Raw genomic sequence first — 19,989 nt, forward strand, 5'->3', positions numbered from 1 at the left:
AACCTCATCTTAAAAAAGAGAAAATGGGTTCTGTGTGCTACAAAGATTACTTACTTTTAGTAAAGTTATGTGGCAATTATTGTACAGTATCATCTAAGTTGCTAAAAGTATCTCTGGTAGTTCCTAACACTCTTGTGAATGAATAGATCAAATTCCATGACAAGTAACCCCTGGACAACATAGGTTAACATTTGAAAAAATACACTATAAAACACACCCACAAGACTATTTTAAGTGTCATCCAAACACTGATATACAAAAGTAAAGTGGCCCTCATAATGAACTGTTGAGATATGGTCACTAAAAATGGAAACATCTTGCTTTGTTTATATTTTCCATTTGTTTTAAAGAGAATGCTTGCTTTGGCATACAATCTAAATACCATTAGGCTCATAGGGCAAATCTTCCTTCTCTTAGGCACTAATGCAAACAATAAATTTTTGCTAAATTTGTTATTAAAATTTCAGATTACAGAATTTGAACACTATAGCTACTCTGAAACCATCTTATCTCAAATTTTTCCTTTAAAGTCATGTTTTTTATGGCAGCAGCTTTGGTGTTGAGGAAAGAGCATTGGACTTGGAGTCAGAAGACTTGGGTCTGAGTCCCGACTCTGCCACTTGTTAGCCATGTGGCATTGGAAGAGTCATTTAGCCTCTCTGGGCCTCCATTTTTTTCAACTGTATAATGGGCATAACTAACCTTACAGAACTGTTGAGTTGGAGATAACAGATGAAAAAGCACTTTGTAAACTGTAAAGTGCTATGCAAACTTAATAAATCATTAGAAGCTACCGTACTTCTTTAAGTTGGCAAACAGTTTTCTGTGGGATTACAATTTCCAGAAATCTGGCTTACAACTAGTGTTAAATATTTACCTATATTTAAAGACAGGTATAAAATAGACTCTCTTCCTACCTTCGAAGTTCCATTGCTCGTCGTAGCCTTTCAAAACGAAATACATGTTCTTTCAATCTTTGTTCCTTCATCTTTTCAAAAGTCAAGATCTCTTTCCTTCTGTAGTCTTTATCTCTTTTTTTATCTAGACTAGCTCTATCCTTTTCCTTACTTCTTCCATGAATCTATAGAAAAAAATTATAAAAACACTAGAAATTAAAATAATGTGAGGCTTTGCTTTTCTTTTTTTTAATTAAAGATCGGGTTTCACCATGATGGCCAGGCTGCTTTTGAACTCCTGACCTCAGGTGATCCACCCACCTCAGCCTCCCAAAGTGCTAGGATTACAGGCGTGAGCCACCACGCCCAGCAGAGGCTTTTTTTTTTTTTTTCCACGTTTAGCAGGTCATTTAAGAAGTTCAAATGACTAGTAACATTTTCTTTTCTTAGGTTTGCTAGCATGCAAGTACACAAAGATGGTTATGGAAAAAAACAATGATTTTCTTTTGTAAACAGCTTAAGTAGTATACAACCATCCTGATCAGAGACTTACTTTCTCATATCTTCCTCTTCTTGATGGTCTACAATGATCTCCTTTAGTTTGGTCTAATATTACCATATGTCCTGGACTCTTTGAACCTAAGGGAAAAAAATTATACAAAATAAGTGGCTAAAAATTTTCATTGAAAAATAAAACAGGTAGGTAAAAATGCTAAATTCTGATAGTCAAAAACCAATACAGGAAATAAAAAACCTACTCATTCTACAAGAACTTAAATGCAAAGAGTTTTTGAAACAGTTCAGTCTGCTAACAGAAATTCTTTCAGTGATAGCAAAAGATCCTAACTCAATACTACTGATCAATGACCATTTTAAGTCAGCCAAGAATATTAAAAGAGCTTAGATGGAAGAATACACTCTGTTTCCCCAGAATAGAAAAGAAGACCATTCCTTCTACTAGACTTCCTTTCCTACCACAATGACATCTAATGACAAAGCTTATGTATCTGGATTATAATTTCAGGTTTTCCCTTCCACTGTAAAAATCAAGCAGCAGAATGCATTAGAAAGGGATGGAAAAGACGTATAGCATACTTATTCGCTTCTTTTCTTCACTTTTTTTAATCGATTCTGATGTTTGGCCACTTGCTCCATTATCATTCTTCTCATCTTTACCATCTATTTTCTTAGTATCCTTGCTTTCTTTTTTTTCAGATTTCTCAGATGATCTTTTCTCTTCTTTTTTGATAGAGGCTTGTGTCCTGACCATACCACCCCAGACAAAAAAAAACAGAATGAGTACTTCATAATATAACAAAAAAGTCTATCTGCTTATCAAATAAATAAATAAAATAAATCCTTACTTGCTACTTCTATCACTCATATTTTTTTTATCTCCAGAACTTCTTGAACTACTCTTTTCATCATTTTCTTTCTTCATTTCTTTCTTAGAGGGATCACCTTTTACCTGAAAGGTTCGAACCAGAAGAACAATTTATACATATGATTACATTTTTATGATTATAACAAGTGTGCTAATGGCAGAAAATTGGGAAAACACAGAAAATTATAAGGAAAGTAAAAAACTACAAATAAATAAAAATTTAAAATAATTGCTAATTCTATTCCTTGCTAGTGTTAACAACTTGAGTTGAGAATTAGCCATCAAATTAAACTTGCTTTGATAAACAGGTAAGCTTACTTTTTCAACAGAAATCAGCTGTCCATGCAGCTCAGTGCGATGAAGATGTGCAATACACCTGGACACCTCTGTGCTTGAAGACATAGTTACAATGCCATAGCATTTTGCCCCAGGACTTCGAGCATTTGTAACTACTTTTGCACTCAGAACCTATAAAATGAGACCATAGTTTACAAAGTTTTATAATGTTACAACTACATACACTTCTAAATATGTGAAACTTTACAACCAAAAGTATAAAACTACTTAGATTGAGTTGAAATTTAAAATTGCCAACCTCAAGGAAAAATTGAGGGTATATCTTATTCTGTTTCATATATATATATATTTTTTGAGACGGAGTCCTGCTGTCGCCCAGACTAGAGTGCAGTGGTGCGATCTCGGCTCACTGCAACCTCCGCCTTCCAGGTTCAAGCGATTCCCCTCCCTCAGCCTTCCAAGCAGCTGGGATTGCAGACATATACCACCACGCCCAGCCTGTTTCATATTCCTGTGATCACCATCTACCTTACTTATCTTAATAAATATTCGGGGGAACAATTTAAAGTGCCAAAAAGCAATTTAACCTTCTTTTTATGTTTATTTTCTCCCCTCAAATATGTAGCCAAAACACAATCTCATAAATGACTTGATGGCACAATTAATAAAAGCAAATAAACTGGATTTGAATCAAAATATCCCTATCATAGGCCCACCCTGAATATCTTTAGAGAAAAAATAAGTTTCTAGTATTTCATTGATGAGTATTAACCCTTGTCTATAATGAATAAAGAATCAATCACATATAAAAAAAGCAGACTTAAAAACGCACCCTCCAAAAAACACCCTAAAGCTTGAAAGACAACACGTTCCATCTATGTGCTTTTAAAATGTGTATTCTATGAAAGTGACAAATAATTTCAATTCTGTAAGATGGACAGTTAGAGACAAGGCAGGGATGGATGAGTGAGAAGAAAAGCAAGAGAGAATGATCCAGTGCTAAACAGAGAAGTAAAGAAATAAAGCTGGGAAGAAATGAACAGGGAAATCAGGGGTGGCTTAAAAATTGGGTGGCTACAACCAATCAACTTTTACCTCAACCCTAGGAAGGGCTGATCTGCCCCAGAGCCATTTAATTTTAAAATCCACAGGTTTTCTTACCAAGTATATGATATCCTCATATAGTTTTACTACTAATAAATACCAGCATTAAAATACTGTTTTCACATTTCTAACAATACATTATTAAAAATAGAACAAAAAAATATAACACAGCCTATCATGGGACTACAATTCTCATTGTTCTATATCTGACACCTACAAGAACTTCCTTTACTCTCAGGCAACCCACTAATTAAAGTCAGAAAAAAAACCCTCCTAAAATCAAAAGAACAGGTTTTGGACCCATAGTGGTTATTAATTCAGTAATTTCACTATTTGAAAGCCTATCATGTGCACATGAAGTACAGTAAATAAGGTCCCTGACCTCACAGAGCTGGACTACGTTAACGATGGAGTACATTACGATGTATATGAAAAATTACAATGTAAATAGACAGTATTGAGTGCCCTCAGGGATGCAGCTCACAATTCAAAGCATTCGTTATTAATTGAGTATTCTCTGACTAGTCCTTCTCTTCCTTTAGGTCTCCCCTTAACTGCCAGAGAAACTTTTCCTGATGAACTGATCACAGTAAAGCCTCCCCTTTGTAATACCTGTATACTTTTCCTTCACAGCACTTACAACAACTTCTGATTAAGTTTATGTGTGTGTGTGTAGGTTTGGCACGGTGGCTTACCTAGAATACCAGCACTTTGGGAGGCTGACATAGGTGGATTACCTGAAGCCAGGAGTTTGAGACCAGCCTGGCCAACACAGTGAAAACTCGTCTCTATTAAAAATACAAAAATTAGCCAGGTGCAGTTGCTTATGCCTGTAATCTCAGCTACTAGGTAGGCTAAGGCATGACAATCACTTGAACATGGGAGGCAGCGGTCGCAGTGAGCCTAGACTGCACTGCTGCATTCCAGCCTGGGTGGCAGAGCGAGACCGCATCTCAAAAGGAAAAAAAAAAGTTCATATATATAGTTAATATGTTTTATTAAGTTTTAATATATAAAACTTAAATATGTTTATATATAGTTTAAAAGTATCTATCTATGTATAGCCAGTTTTACATTAAATCTTTTTTTTTTTTGAGATGGTGTCTCGTGTGCCGCCAGGCTGGAGTGTAGTGGCACGATCTTGGCTCATTGCAACCTCCACCTCCTGGGTTCAAGTGATTCTCGTGCCTCAGTCTCCAGAGTAGGTGAGATTACAGGCCTGCGCCACTACACCCAGCTAATTTTTGTATTTTTAGTAGAGATGGGGTTTTAACATGTTGGCAAGGCTGGTCTTGAACTCCTGACCTCGTGATCCGCCTGCCCGGCCTGGACTAGAAGTCTGTAACGAACATTATATCTGTCTCCTCCCAACTCCCCATGAATTACATATCCTACTGCCTAATAATAGTCTAAATATCAATATATTTTCAAGATGTCCAAATCAGGCTCAGCAATGTGTTAGATCCCATGCTACTTGCTAAAACGTATCATGACGAATAAACTTAGTTCTTGGCTTAAATACATTTAAGGTTTGGAATACAAAGATCCCGAAGGCTCAGGGAGAGAGAGAGATTAAAAGATGACACACTATTTATTCCCTAACTCTCATCTACTATTCCCACAGAACTCAGTAATTATGTCTATTAACAGTCCTAAGAGATGGAATAAATTAGAAGATATTTATGTAATACTATTTAGAATACAATCCTCATTTCAAATGCAGACACTAGAAAGACAGATAAAAAGGTAAAAAGAATGTACCTTTCCATATTTGCCAAAGAGGTTCTTCAAATCAGCAGCTTTGGTATTGGATGAAAGTCCACTAACCCAGATATTTTTAGTTGAGCTTCCACTGCTACCACTAGTACTACTTGTACTTCCTAGAATAGATTTAATATCAGATTTTTAAATACCTCAATCAGAACTTTTATACAAAATTGTAAGGGCCATGTTCTTTTGAAACTATAATTCTGATAGTATGACATTACTGTATCAAAATCCTGAGAGTTTACTATTAATGAAATCAAACAACAGACAACATAACTAGTGATGAAAAAAATCTGAATATATGTACATTTCCTATTGTATGAGTTCTAAGTTTAAGAGGGTAAAAAATCAAATATGTGTCTCGAATTTTTGCTGCTCAGTTTTAATAATTTATACTCTACCACTGCATTGAATAGAGGCAACTAGGAAGCAGTCATTTAGAAATGAAAAGACTGCTTAATTGCCACATCTGCTGTTGGCTTTAGATCATGAGAAATTGAAGTGGAAGAAGAAAAAAGTCAGAGCAAGGTATACATTTTACAATAACTTATATGGTTAATAACAAAATCTAACCAACCGGTACATCTTCATTCCCTATTAGAGAATAGGTAAAACAAAATGGGAATTACATGCAGCTGGATAACTCTAGATTCAATAAGGAACAATCTTCTAAAACAAAACAACTACAAGATTAAGATCAGAGATCTCAAAATCCTTTAGAATAGGTAAATTATTATATGAACCATTTCTGTACTATGTCACACACAAATTATGGCTTCATACGTATAGAGGCCATATCAGGATACAGGCCTAGCCAGTCACCCTTTTCTTTAAATGTGCTGTAATAAATGGGAAACTGTCATTCACCTGACTTTATTTGGAAAACAATTTTTACTAACTTTAAAAGAAACAGTATACAAGCAATTAAAAGGAATAATTTCTATACTTCACATTATGAAAGAGTAAAAATTTTAGATGTTTTAAAAAATTACATGTGTTAACAGTTGTGAAACTACAGTCAGTGTAGCCTTAGAGGGAGAGAAGACAACACATACCTGGCTCAAATATTATAAATATTAATAGTTGATACTTTTCTATTCTTAAGAAAGGCATTCATCAAGGATCTTATGAAATGTTAACTCAATGTTTGTGTATCATTTTTGTTACCAGTAACATTTGGGCCCAGATACTTTACTCATTACAGAAAAACTTTTTTTTTTACTAATAAGAAAAAAAGGTATTTTTTAAGCAAGACCAGCCAATTCATAAATCACACCCTTACAATTTCTAACTATTTAAAATAAACTATAGAGGATGCACATAATTCTTCTTTACACACTTAGAAGGTATTTTAAAGCTTTGCAGTATCTGAATGTTTTATTTTCCCTTATAATGCTTTTGTAGAAAATAAGTATTTTTCAAGTAAACACAGCACATGTACAAGATGAAACTATAGCTCATAGGCATGAGGTAACCAAAGATTTCTCAATACCAGAAACCAACTAAATATTGCACCTTGAAACTTAAAAGAATTTTTTTAAAAAAGAAAAAAATCACTAGACTTCACAAATACAAGTATTATTTAAAGACAGAACAAGGAAAAGGTTGTGATGATATATAGTAGTTATAAACGAATAACAAAAGATAAAATACTTCTGAAATTATAATGTAAGAAAATATCTATCAATATTCAACACAGACCCTTAGCCAATGGGTTTTTAACATACCCAATACCAGTTTACAAAGTAAGTAAACAGTAATGCATCAATCACATCTTTCTGTAATCTATGTAATTTCATAGTTTATATAATGACCATCTCAAGTTTCTAGTTTGTCAATAAAATGTTTAAGGACTAAATGTCAAAGAAAACACTGTACAAATACTACTTTTTAATGAAAATATGCAAAGTCAACACTGAAACAAATAGGGGAAAAAATCCTTTACCTTTGTCATCTTTAGATGATGTCTTGCTGTCTTTAGATTCCTTTGAAGAGCTAAAGAGGCAAATCACCAGAAGAAAATTGAAAACAAAAACAAAAACCCAAAATCGAACAGCTTGATACTCACTATATTTCGAACTAGTGCTATTCATACAAATTAACAATTCCAAAGGCCTAGATTAGATTATTTGAGCAAATGACTCCCTGAGGATTCTTGCACTGATTTTCCCCAAGATGCCTGAAGATCTAGATTTTCTGACAATTCTATTCAGTGGAAATATGGCCATCTTCTCCAGATTTCAGGACTGGGACTTGACTTCATTTTGTGTTCTTAGAACTGATAGTTGTTCATTAACCATCATCACAAGGATTTTAAAAAATAAAACACAAAAAAAATTGTCAATTTGAAAAACAAAAAACAAAAAACAACAAAAAAACCAAATATATGCTGACATTCGACAATGCAATCAGTAGAATACACTGCATTATTACGAAGATCTTGAAAATTTTTAAAAGTAACTTATGACGGTCAAAAATATTATAGGCAGGATCATAAGACACTAATTACTGTACATGTTCTTGAAGCCACCCCCTTAATGTAGAGTGATCTTATTGAATGCTGGAATTCAGTATCGTAAAGAACTGACATAGAAAAACAAACCTCTTTGCTTGACCAGAGGCCCCAGTAGACGAGGGCCCTTTCTTCAAAGTATCCTTTTCTTTGTCTCCAGATTCTGCTTTCTTAGAACTTTCTCTGGCTTCCTTCTCGACAGGGTCACCCTTCACGCAGTCTTCCTTCTTACCATCTTTATGGTTCGCATTCATCTCATAATCCTTGCTTTCCTTCTCCGGGCTCTGTGCAATGGCGTCCTGCCCATCTTTTGGCTTACTTGCTTCAGAATCTGTAATTTTCACATTTTTACCTGTTTCTAGGAGGTCATCACCATCAAAATCCAGAGTGATGGCATCTTCAGCCTGGATTGTGACCGAGATGTTGTCATCCTCAGCTTCTTTCACAGTCGTATGAGCTTCCATCTCTTCATGAGCTGTGTGATCAGCCTCAGCTAGGCTCCCTTCTGAAGGAAGAGGTTTAGATACTTCTTGTGTACCATCACCAGAACCTGCTATATCTAAGAGGATTTAACAGGAATAAATATGGCAAAACAAGAAGTTTAAACAATTTCATACTCATAAGCTAGAATAGGACCTAGAAAATATAAAGCCAGTTATTAGCACTGATGGAAGGTTAGGAAAAAAAAAAACACAAGGGTATTAACTAATATAAACAATCCTTTACCCAGGATCACTTATTCTTCATGGAAAAAATGATTTCTACATACAAACACCAAACAACAATAGTGAGAAAATGGTTCCATCCTGAAGATACCAGCTCTTCATTTCTGGTTATAAGTTAATGGCATATGGAAGATTTTGTTCCTCCACGGGACAGTGACAAAAGTGCAGATTGTTGTTCAATGTTCAAATTATCCTGGGATTGAACCCTAGTGACCTTCAGAACTCCCATGGTGACTTCTCGAAAGGTCACAGTCTGAGGATATCAGTCAGTCTTCAAAGTATTTCAGGGCTCCATCTTTTCCACTCTTCAACACTTGAGTAGTCCAGAGTCGTATGGAAAACTGGTACAGAAGGCTCCGAAGATGCTCCTGCTCCGTAATGTTCAGGAAATTGGTTATTTCCAGTCTTCATCCTGTCCAGTCAGTCTGCAATTACTGTTTTCAAAGATGTCTTGCATTCCCCCAAAATAGAAAGGCTTCGGGCATGTGAGATTTTCAGTCAGTAGCTTTACTTCATCATTGCTTCTCGGCTTTTTATTTGCCTTGGTTAACCCTGCTTCATGTCCTTTCTAGTCCAATGTAGGATCCTTGACTTCTGTGCCAGGACTCTTCCATAACCTCCTACTGACCACATGTATTGCTACTGTTGCCCCTGTAATTGTATTGAATGAGATAGCTCGTCTAAACTACTAAAATTGTCAGATGACTGTATGAGTTTCTCTAAGCAGCAAACACAAAGTCAGTCTCCTGATCATTAATCATTTTTAGGACTAGCTGTAAAATTCACGGTGAGTTATGCACTAGGACTCCAATAAGCACATATGAGTTACTGCAGTGTCAGTCTTAAGAATTTAATCAACTTACCGTATACCAGAAGTAATTTTAAAAATAAAATTAAAATTGGGCTAAATAAAAAACAGCATTGTTCACTACAGTAACTGATATGTACTATTAAGTTGGAATATATCTTTAGTTTCTAAAGAAAATTAAAACCAATTGGAAAATAAAATCAAGATGCTAACTTAATTCACTAAATAGATAAATCTGAAAATAAACTAATTTCAAAAATAAGATTTCAAAAAAGGAATGCTTTATTTTCACATAATTTGCTGTTTTCTAAATGTTAGCAATTTTTAAACTCTATTTAGCATCAAACATACCTTTCTCATTTTCTTCTTCCTCACCATCCTGAAATTCAAAGAATAATCAAATGTAAAATGAATTCATGTAAAACTACATTTTAGTAACAGTACAAAACCAGCCAAGTTAAAAGTGGTGGGTAATTTAATATTATTTAGGGTTACCTAACACTAACAAATAAATAGGCTATTCCAATCAAAACCAGAGTCTATGTAGAGATATACGTGGTACAAGTGTAGTACATTTTAGAAAACAGGTATATCTATCAATGGTTGATCAACAAAAAACTAGATTAGTTTCAGAATTCAAAACTAGTTTGCATAACCCAATTCTTACTCATATTAAAGAGCTGTCAATAAGAAGACTGACCCGATGACATATTTTATGTCACTCAGTTCACAGGTACTCTTAGCTAAGATATATTTTATTCAAAATAGTACTAGGAAGTATAATCTGTAGACATAACTTTCAAGTGCTTGAAGACACAGTAATAAACAAAACAAACAAACAGCACTTCCCTTTAAGTATATTAGACATTAGAAGAATAGTTACTAGGTCAGTTTCAAATTATTCATTCTTTTAATGTGTTAAAAATGAGTTCATATCACACCATTGCACTCCAGCCTGGGTGACTGAGTGAAACCCTGTCTCAAAAAAAAAAAAAAAAAGTTCATAGTTGTCACACATATACTGATGGCCAAGCCAATTTTAAAATGGCTTTGTGCTATAGAGAATCAAAACAAGTAAACCCACACATTAAAAAACAATGATTTTTGCTTATATAAATTAAGAATGCAGTAGGATTAAAAAAAAGAAAAAAGAAAAAATGATGTTAATTTTAAAATATTTGACAGTTTCACTAAAATTAAAATTAAAATTAGGAATGTGCTAGCTTAAAAATAGAAGTCTCATAAAGGGGAGAGGCTTAATTTACTCTACCAAGCAAATAGTGCAAAAATCACTGAAGTAATCACACCAACATGGAACCAACATTTTCCCAAATACAAGACTATAAAGAATAAAGTAATATGCATTATAATCTCAGTAAGTGAAAAAAATTAAAGAATCATTTTATTTTTTAGAGATGAGTCTTGCTATTGATGCTCAGGCTGGTCTCGAACTCCTGGCCTCAACCTGATTCTCCCACCTTATCCTCCCAAGTAGCTGGGATTACAGGTGCAAACCACTTAAGATTGGCTTAAGAGTTTGTTTTTGTTTTTTTTTTGTTTTTGAGACAGGTCCTTGCTCTGTCATCCAGGTAGAGTGCAGCAGCATGATCACAGCTCACTGTAGCCTCGACCCTCCTGCCTCAGCCTCATGAGTAGCTGGGACTACAGATGTGTGCTGCCATGTCCAGCTAATTTTTTAAAAAATTCTAATTGAAGGTGAGGTCTTGCTATGTTGCCCAGGCTGGTCTGGAACTCCTGGGCTCAAGCGTTCCTCCTACCTCAGCCTTCCAAAGTTCTAGGATTACAGGGCAAGCCACTGTGCCTTACCAAGTGTTTTAATAACTTTTTTTTTTTAAGATGGAGTTTTGGTCTGTCACCCGGGCTGGAGTGCAATAGCACAATCTTGTCTCCCTGCCACTTCCGCCTCCTGGGTTCAAGCAATTCTCCTGCCTCAGCCTCCCAAGGAACTGGGATTACAGGCGCCCACCACCACGCCTGGCTAATTTTTGTATTTTTGTGGAGCTGGATGTTGGCCAGGCTGGTCTCAAACTCCTGACTTCAGGTGATCCACCCACCTCAGTTTCCCAAAGTGTTGGGATTATAGGCGTGAGCCACCTTGCCTGGCCTTTAATAACTTTTAAAAGAAAAACTAAGCAGAAGTATGTTGTTTAAAGTCAGGTGATGTGAAACTTGTGAAATTACCACATACAAAGCCTTAGAGCAGTGGTTCTCAAACTTGAGCATGCATCACAACCCCTGGAGGGCTTGCTAAAATAAAACACAGATTTTCTGATTCAGAAGGTCTAGAGTGAGGCTTAAGAATGTGCATCTCTAACAAGGTTCCAGGTGATAGTAATGCTGCTGGTACAGAGAGGACACTGAGAATTACTGCTTTTACAGAATGACAACCTCTCAGTTAAAAAAAAAAAAACTGAAACATAAGTAGAACTTTAAATGGCATATTTATAATACAATTTTAGATTCATATAAAACCATGCACTTCTTAACAATGTCAAATATTTTACAATGTGCTCAAAAGTACATTTGGATAATTTGTCTATTTAAATTCCCTCCTTCCTTCCTTTTTTCCTTCCCTTCCCTTCCCATCCTTCTTTCCTTCCCTCCCCGCCCCCTTCCTTCCCGTGTTTGTGTTCTCTTTTTAAGTTCTTTTTTTCTTCCACTCTCTCTTCTTGTCTTTTTCTTGCTTTCTCTACCTTGTGTGTGTGTGTGTGTGAGAGAGAGAGCAGATCTCACTCTGTCACCCAGGTTGGAAGTGCAGTGATGTGATCTCAGCTCACTGCAACCACTGCCTCCCAGGCTCAGGTTTATTCTCCCGCCTCGGCCTCCTGAGTAGCTGGAACCACAGATGTGTGCCACCACAACTGGTTAATTGTTTTGGTTTTTTGGTAGAGACAGGGTTTCACCATGTTGCCCAGGCTGGTCTCGAGCTCTTGAGCCCAGGCAATCCACCTGCCTTGGCCTCCCAAAGTGCTGGGATTGCAGGCATGAGTCACCACGCCCAGCCAACCATAATAATTTCTATAAAATTATTTTATTAATAAATGATATATGGACTAACTTAAAAGTGTGCCAACTAGGGAATGACCAATTATTTTACAACTAAAGTACATGAAAGAAACTAAAAATACGAAAAAACTCGGCCATAAGAAGTAAAATAGTCCAGAACCAGTAAATCGTCAATTGATAGCAGTGTAAATTCTATCACTAAATAAGTCCATTATACTGTGCTCTAAGAATCTCTCTCTCTCTCTCTTTTCTTTTTGTTTTTGAGACAGAGTCTTACTCCATCACCCAGGCTGTAGTGCAGTGGCGCGATCTCAGCTTGCTGCAACTTCCACCTCCCGGGTTCAAGTGATTCTCATGTCTCAGTCTTCCCAGTAGCTGGGATTACAGGCATGCACCATCACATCTGGCTAATTTTTGTATTTTTAGTAGAGATGGAGTTTCCTCATGTTGGCCAGGCTAGTCTTGAACTCCTGGCCTCAAGTGATCCTTTCGCCTCGGCCTCCCAAAGTGCTGGGTTTACAGGTGTGAGCCACTGTGCCTGGCCTCTAACAATGTCTTAATAAATTGTTTTACTACAATATATTTTTAAGCATTATGTGTCCAATATGCAATATTTGGAAAGGAAAGGAAAACATTTTAACGTAGGTGGAATGGTAGACAGAGACAGCAAGGGAAGAATGAGTTATGCTTGAATTATGAATAAATCTTTTTCTTTCAAACTCTCTTTTAGTTTAGTAATTTTTCTTGAGGGAATAAATAAACTGAGACACCTGAGCTTTTTAAAGCAGAATAAATGAACTTAAAGAATGCAACATGTGGTCAGGTGTGGTAGCTCACGCCTGTAATGTCAGCACTTTAGGAGGCTGAGGCAGGAAGTTAGCTTGAGTCCAAGAGTTCAAAACCAGCCTGCGCAACCTAGTAAAACCCTGTCTGTATTTTAGAAAAAAATATATTTTTTAAGAAAAAATAAAAGAAATATTTTTTAAAAAATGCAATTTGACTCTCCGTATCTACCTTGAATCCCAAGAGCACACCACTTCCAAGTTATTATTTTAGAGACGCAACACTGAAAGCTTCAAGAAAAAAAAAAAACATATCCAAATCATAGGCTATTTTAAAAAGTAAAATTTTAAAAATACTATGATGTAAAACAGTTTGTTCTAATGTAGTTCCTGTCAATTATAATGTTATTTCGAGTTGCTAAAGTAACTAGTAAGGTTTGTCTTACTTGCTGCAGAATTTTTAGGTATTTATCTTAGCAATTCAGCATTTCTTCTGAAGGGTTTCATAATTTAAAGAGAAACTTTATGACATACACTTAAATGTCGCTAGGGAAATGGCCTGACCCAGCTTCTAGAAAACAAAACTAATTACAATGCGGGTGAAGTACAAAAACAACTTGGGTTAAGTAGAAAAAAATGAACCATATAAATGCCTGTTTATTTTACTATGCAGTATGTGCAGCAAACATAGCACAAACCGTAAGTCCTAAATAAGCCCAAAATATTTGCAATAAGGAAACAAACTAAGAAATACAATGGGAAATTTCCCATCTTTAGATATATATGCACAGACATGATATGCGACTATATGAAAACAATATCCCCCATTGAAAACAGGTTTTTTTCCCCAAATGAGGAATATAGCAAATAAGTAAATGTAAAGCATTAATTTATTAAATGTAAAGCATCCTTTTAAATTAACCATCAAGTTTGTCCTGAAAAAGAATACTTCACATGTGAGGAAGAAGCAAGTATCTGTAAACTCATTTTGTTTATCTTCATAGTAGGATCTGCAATCCTTAGTCAAATGCTAAAGGACTTACATGAAGCTCCTTTATTTATTTTCATTTCATCCTAGGAGCAGCAATAACTAATAAGAGACAAAGACAAGCCTAGGATTTATTTTCAGTTAACCAAGTATTTAATACATATGCAATTCTACTGCTTCCCATAGGTTATCTTATGATCTATGTACCTGTATAGGCTAAGTAAAATGACCTCCTTTCCCCTGACTTGAAATGTAAACACTATTCAGACTGATATTTAAAACAAACCTTCAAAATAACTTTAAACCACTACTTACCTATCTGGCAATATGCAAAACATTGGCACATTAAGTACTCAAAAACTACGTGTTGAATGAATTTACTAAATAAATGTACTTTAAGACTGCTGTTTTTAGCTGGAAAGACTGAACTAACTGCTTGATTTTTATGTATCTGAAGGGCTTAACTTTAGCATTATGTTAAGTACAACAGAACTCTCAGAAAACATTTGCTGGCATGGAGTTATTTAGTGAAAAGAATATCACACTAGGCATCATACCACCTAGGTATTTACCCTGTCTTTATCACTGAAACAGTTTTACTCAGTGGTATGTAATCTATCTAGATGAATTTACCTATAAAATGGAGTTCACATGTGAACTATGTAAGATATTATCAAGAATTGAGTAAGGTAATGGATGTAAAAAGTTGTCTGTGAATAGTAAAGCACTAAATAAAAGAGAGATATGAAACAAAGCTTTGTGGAGGAGATAGAGGTGAATCTGGCCGTGAGAGGTATATAGATTTCATGTGACCAAAAAAAGTAAGATTTTTGAAGTTAGTGAAACATTAGGGGCAAAGGCAAATAGAAAAAAGGAAGACACATGATGTTACCATAGACAGAAGAGATTCTTGAGACTAGAGGAAATTTTAAAGAATTAAAGTTAAGTCCAGGCGTGGTGGCTTATGACTGTAATACCAACACTTGGGAGGCCGAGTTGGGTGGAATGCTTGAGCTCAGGAGTTCAAGACCAGATTGGCCAACAAGGCGAACCCCCATCTCTACAAAAAATACAAAAGTTAGATGGGTGTTGTGGTGCACGCCTGTAGTCTCAGCTATCTGAGGCTGAGGTGCAGTGATCACTTGAGCCCAGGAGGCCAAGCCAGCAATGAGTGGAGATCACATCATTGCACTCCAGCCTGGGCAATAGAGTGAGACCCGATCTCAAAAAAAGGAAAAATAAAAATAAAGCATTAGCAAACAAGAACATTTTAGAGAAAAAGCTCCAGAAATTTCTCAAGTAAGCAGTATGTTCAAGGTAGTAAAACAACATTACAAATGACCACTAATTGTACACATACTACATCAGAATCTATGATTAATCCCTACATTAGCTAAGAATTATAATATTCATTTATAGACACAGAAATTGACTAATAAAGAACCTGTGCCACAATCACAATATTGTAATTACGTAATAGAAGTAGAATCTGAACCAAAGTCTACCTAGCGTAACTGCCTAGAGGCTAATGCCTAAAGATTTAGGCTTCAAGTCAAAGCCTGAGGACTGGCTTGAAATAGACATATCCCTATACAAATATGCTGCATATATGTACACACACACAAACACTTTTTTTTTTTTTGAGACACAGTCTTGCTCTGTTGTCAATGATGAAGTGCAGTGGCACAATCATAGCTCATTGCAGCTTCAACCTCCCGAGCTGAAGTGATCCTCCCACCTCAAGCTACCTCCTGAGTAGCTAGGACCACACAGGTGAGTACCATCACGCCCAGGTAACTTTTGTATTTTTTGTAGAGATGGGTTTGCCTTGTTGCCCAGGCTGGTCTCGAACTCTTGAGCTCAAGTTATCTGAATGCCTCAGCTTCCCAAGTACTGGGATTATAGGCATGAGCCAGTACATCCCACCAGATTAAATTTTCTAACTTTTCTGAGATAGAGTCTTGCTCTATTGCCCAGGTTGGAGTACAGTGGCACAATCTTGGCTCACTGCAGCCTCAACCTCCTGGGGTCAAGTGATCTTCCTGGCTCAGCCTCCTAAGGAGCTGAGACTAGAGGCATGGACCAGCACGCCCAGCTATTTTTAAAGTTTTTTTGTATAGACAGGGTGTTGCTATGGTGCCCAGGCTGATCTTGAACCCCTGGCCTTAAGCAATCCTTCTACCTCAACCTTCCAAAGTGCTGTGATTACAGGTATGAGTGGCCCAGACTAAACTTTCAAAAGCAATACCTAACTACTGAAAATAAATGAAACAAATCAACCTAGACATATATCAGTGGGTGACACAACCATACAGAATAGAACAAATTTAAAACACAGTGATTTGTTCATCCCCAGAGGGGAACATCCTTGCGAAAAATATGTCTTAAAAAATCTTAAATTACTTTCAGTAACTACACTGGTGGTGTATTATTGTTCTAAAGTTGTTGTATGTGTTCCATGAGATAAGGGAAATGATTATCTTGGAAGTACCATATGAATTGAAAGTCTATTTGATCTTAATAGTAAAAACAAGCAAAAACAAAGAAAACTCCAACATTTTCTCTAGCACTGTACACTGAAAAGACCTAGAAGCAATGAACAACTCAGAAGCAGTGAATACCTCCACCACCTAGATTGTTATCTTGAAATACTACTTACCACTATAAGGAAGAAATGCTTAATTATAGGTCTAGAGCAGGAAATGGCACATCTTTACATACTAGCAAGGAAGGAATCAATCAAAGTCTACTGGGATCATGCTGAAAGGACTCAAGAGCCAACTTTAAGAGGCTCTCACTATATGGAACAATTTAAGCATTAAGGATAATAACTGCAATGGACCAAAATACATTACATATATTCAAATCCATGAATTCAAAATGAATCTAAAGGGAGAAAAAAGGAAAAATTAAGAACTAACTGGCCCCTGTCAGAGAAGCCAGTGAACCAGCTCAATATTCTGAAAATTGGTAAATAAAAAGGAAAGAATCAAACATATATTCTGGCTTTCCTGTGTAAATAATGCCACTGGGTAACCAAATAGTAAATAAGGGAAAGTTTCTATTTCTAGAAACATTCCAACTAATAAGGAAAAAATGACAGAATTAGAATAGCATCCCTTTGCAACCCCTAATGGGGTATGAATCATCAATGATTGGTACTATCACAAAAAGACAACCAGATATTATGTGCATCCAAATAGAAGAATACAGTACTACACCTATGAGGTGGCTGTGTGTGTGCTGGGTTGGGGTGTTAACGCTGAATCTGACAGCAAGCCTCTAGATGCTACAACCAATTTACAAAAAATACAATAAACAAAGGAATATGTTGAACACCAACACAGGAATGCAATCAGCAAATCTAGGCCTTGGAAGCGCCACGGCAGCAACTGGCAAACTACAAAAGATTCCATTTTTGCCAACCCCTGCTCTAAGGAATAAACAATTCCATGTTTTCCACAAATAATATAGTAAGAGGAAAAAAGATGGAAGGGAAAACCTAAAGATTAAAAGAGACCTAAAACATTTCAATCAATCACAATATACAGATCTTACTGGTATCTGGATTTAAACAAGACATAATAGGGAAAAAAAACCTATAGAAAACTGAACATTTGAATCCTGTGTATTTCATAATAGTAACATTTATATCTTAGGAGTGCTAATGTAAAAAATAAGAGTTTTCTTTTATAGATACAAACTGAAATTTTTCAAGGGAAATATATTTGAATTTGTTTCAAAATAATGCAGAAGGGAGGGCCGGGCGCGGTGGCTCACGCCTATAATCCCAGCACTTTGGGAGGCCGAGGCAGATGGATCACAAGGTCAAGAGATCGAGACCATCCTGGTCAACAAGGTGAAACCCTGTCTCTACTAAAAAAAATACAAAAATTAGCTGGGCATGGTGGCGCACGTCTGTAGTCCCAGCTACTCGGGAGGCTGAGGCAGGAGAATTGCTTGAACCCAGGAGGCGGAGGTTGTGGTGAGCCGAGATCGCACCATTGCACTTCAGCCTGGTTAACAAGAGCGAAAACTCCGTCTCAAAAAAAAAAAAAAAAAAGAAGGGAGAAAGTAAATAGAGGCATACAGGACAATAAGACTGGCCATAATTGAAAGCAGCTGAAGCTAGGTGATTGTTACACTATGCAGTATCCCTGAATGAACAAAGTAATACATTCAGTAAGCATGTTTAGAAACATTAGATCATAATGGAACATAGATACATTTATGTTTCTAGATGTTCCACTAGACATTATTTAGAAACAGAAAAAGGTTATTTTAAAGAAAAGTTCTCTAAAAATGTAACCTCATCTTTTGATACAATGTGGCAAAATCTTGCTCCCTGATAAGATATACATAATTGATCTTCCTTTAGATACTTTATTTTCATCTGTTTAAACAGATGAAATAAATGTTCCTAATAAAGTTTATTATTTAAGTGGGGATCCTTAGATATGATGCCTTCATACAAATCACAACATGCACAACTAGGAATGGTCCTTGATGTAAGCTAATTTCTAACTGCCAAATAACAACTCAACTTCCCCTTTTTGCAAATCAGTAATCTAGAAAAAATACTCCCTCAATTTGAGAGTTAATCTTCTTCAAGATTCTTTGTTTTTGAGACGGGAGTCTTGCTCTGTTGCCTAGGCTAGAGTGCAGTAGCTTGATCTTGTCTCAATGCAACCTCAGCCTTCCAGGTTCGAGTGATTCTCCTTCTCAGTCCCGACTAGCTGGGACTACAGGCAACTACCACCATGCCGGGCTAATTTTTTATATCTTTAGTACAGACGGGGTTTCACCATATTGGCCAGGCTAGTCTTGAACTCCAGATGACCTTGTGATCTGCCTGCCTCAGCCTCCCAAAGTGCTGGGATTACAAGTGTTAGCAAACGCACCTGGCTCCTTATACATTCTTTATCACTAGGAAACCAATGTACTTAGGGGCAGGCCCACAGACATTCACCATCCTAACATTTCCTTCTTGAATATTTCAAATGATTAGCAACATTTCTCCCCAAAATGCAATGTCTCCTCCACTGCAACACACAGAGAGGCAATATATAGCCTCAGCAGCATTTGTGGCTCACCAGCATTTCAAAGGCAAGAAGAATGCTGCAGAAAAGAAAGCATGCAGAGGCAATCAACTAACTAGTTCATGAACACAAGCCCAAGTACTCTTCTAGGCAGCACTACCCAGAGGAAATAACTGACATGATCACAATTTTTCCTGAATCTAGTAAACAAAGGAAGCTATATGTTTATTTGAAAGTACACCATTTAAACAGGACACAATCCTCTCCTACTTGGAATCCAACTACAGTAATTCTAGAGCTAATACATGCCAACAGGCACTGACTCCCTTCAAAGGGTGATGTGTGCATTTATCAGATTAAAACCAACTTGGATCAAAACCACCAAACTGTCTCTGGTTTTTATAAGATTAAAAATAGAAACAAATAAAGAGGACACAAAAACAAGGGTTCTTTAGTTACAGATATGAGGGAAAAAAAGGATTTTTTAATGCAGAAATTATAGATGTCTTTATAGCATCTGTAAGTCACTTTAAAACATACACTATGTGTATCATATATAGCAGCAACAAATGTTATTACACAATGAAGTGCAGTAATTTTTCAACACACACACCCCAAGTAAATTGCTAGAAATTTTTAATCATTTTTAGACTATGCTTA

The 19,989-nt window shown here is 36.1% G+C and overlaps 1 protein-coding gene across 12 annotated transcripts in view; it reads right to left on the reverse strand.

The window, feature by feature from the left end:
• Window positions 1–19,989, reverse strand: part of SLTM (SAFB like transcription modulator) — a 54,931-nt gene that overhangs the window by 12,351 nt on the left and 22,591 nt on the right. For 6 of the 12 annotated variants that reach the window (XM_012443097.2, XM_064361352.1, XM_064361350.1 and 3 more), the window contains 9 exons: window positions 9,845–9,872; window positions 8,051–8,519; window positions 7,394–7,443; window positions 5,443–5,561; window positions 2,599–2,748; window positions 2,261–2,364; window positions 1,992–2,158; window positions 1,450–1,535; window positions 918–1,081 (listed from right to left, as the gene is read on the reverse strand). In XM_012443097.2, coding sequence (XP_012298520.1) covers window positions 918–1,081; window positions 1,450–1,535; window positions 1,992–2,158; window positions 2,261–2,364; window positions 2,599–2,748; window positions 5,443–5,561; window positions 7,394–7,443; window positions 8,051–8,519; window positions 9,845–9,872 — 1,337 coding nt within the window. The remainder of the gene's footprint in view (window positions 1–917; window positions 1,082–1,449; window positions 1,536–1,991; window positions 2,159–2,260; window positions 2,365–2,598; window positions 2,749–5,442; window positions 5,562–7,393; window positions 7,444–8,050; window positions 8,520–9,844; window positions 9,873–19,989) is intronic. The other 6 variants (XM_012443100.2, XM_064361353.1, XM_064361348.1 and 3 more) reach the window with 3 other exon arrangements.

Source organism: Aotus nancymaae, unplaced genomic scaffold (genome assembly GCF_030222135.1).
Source record: "Aotus nancymaae isolate 86718 unplaced genomic scaffold, 86718_ANA_hifiasm-v0.15.2.pri h1tg000041l, whole genome shotgun sequence".
Lineage (NCBI taxonomy): Eukaryota > Metazoa > Chordata > Mammalia > Primates > Aotidae > Aotus > Aotus nancymaae.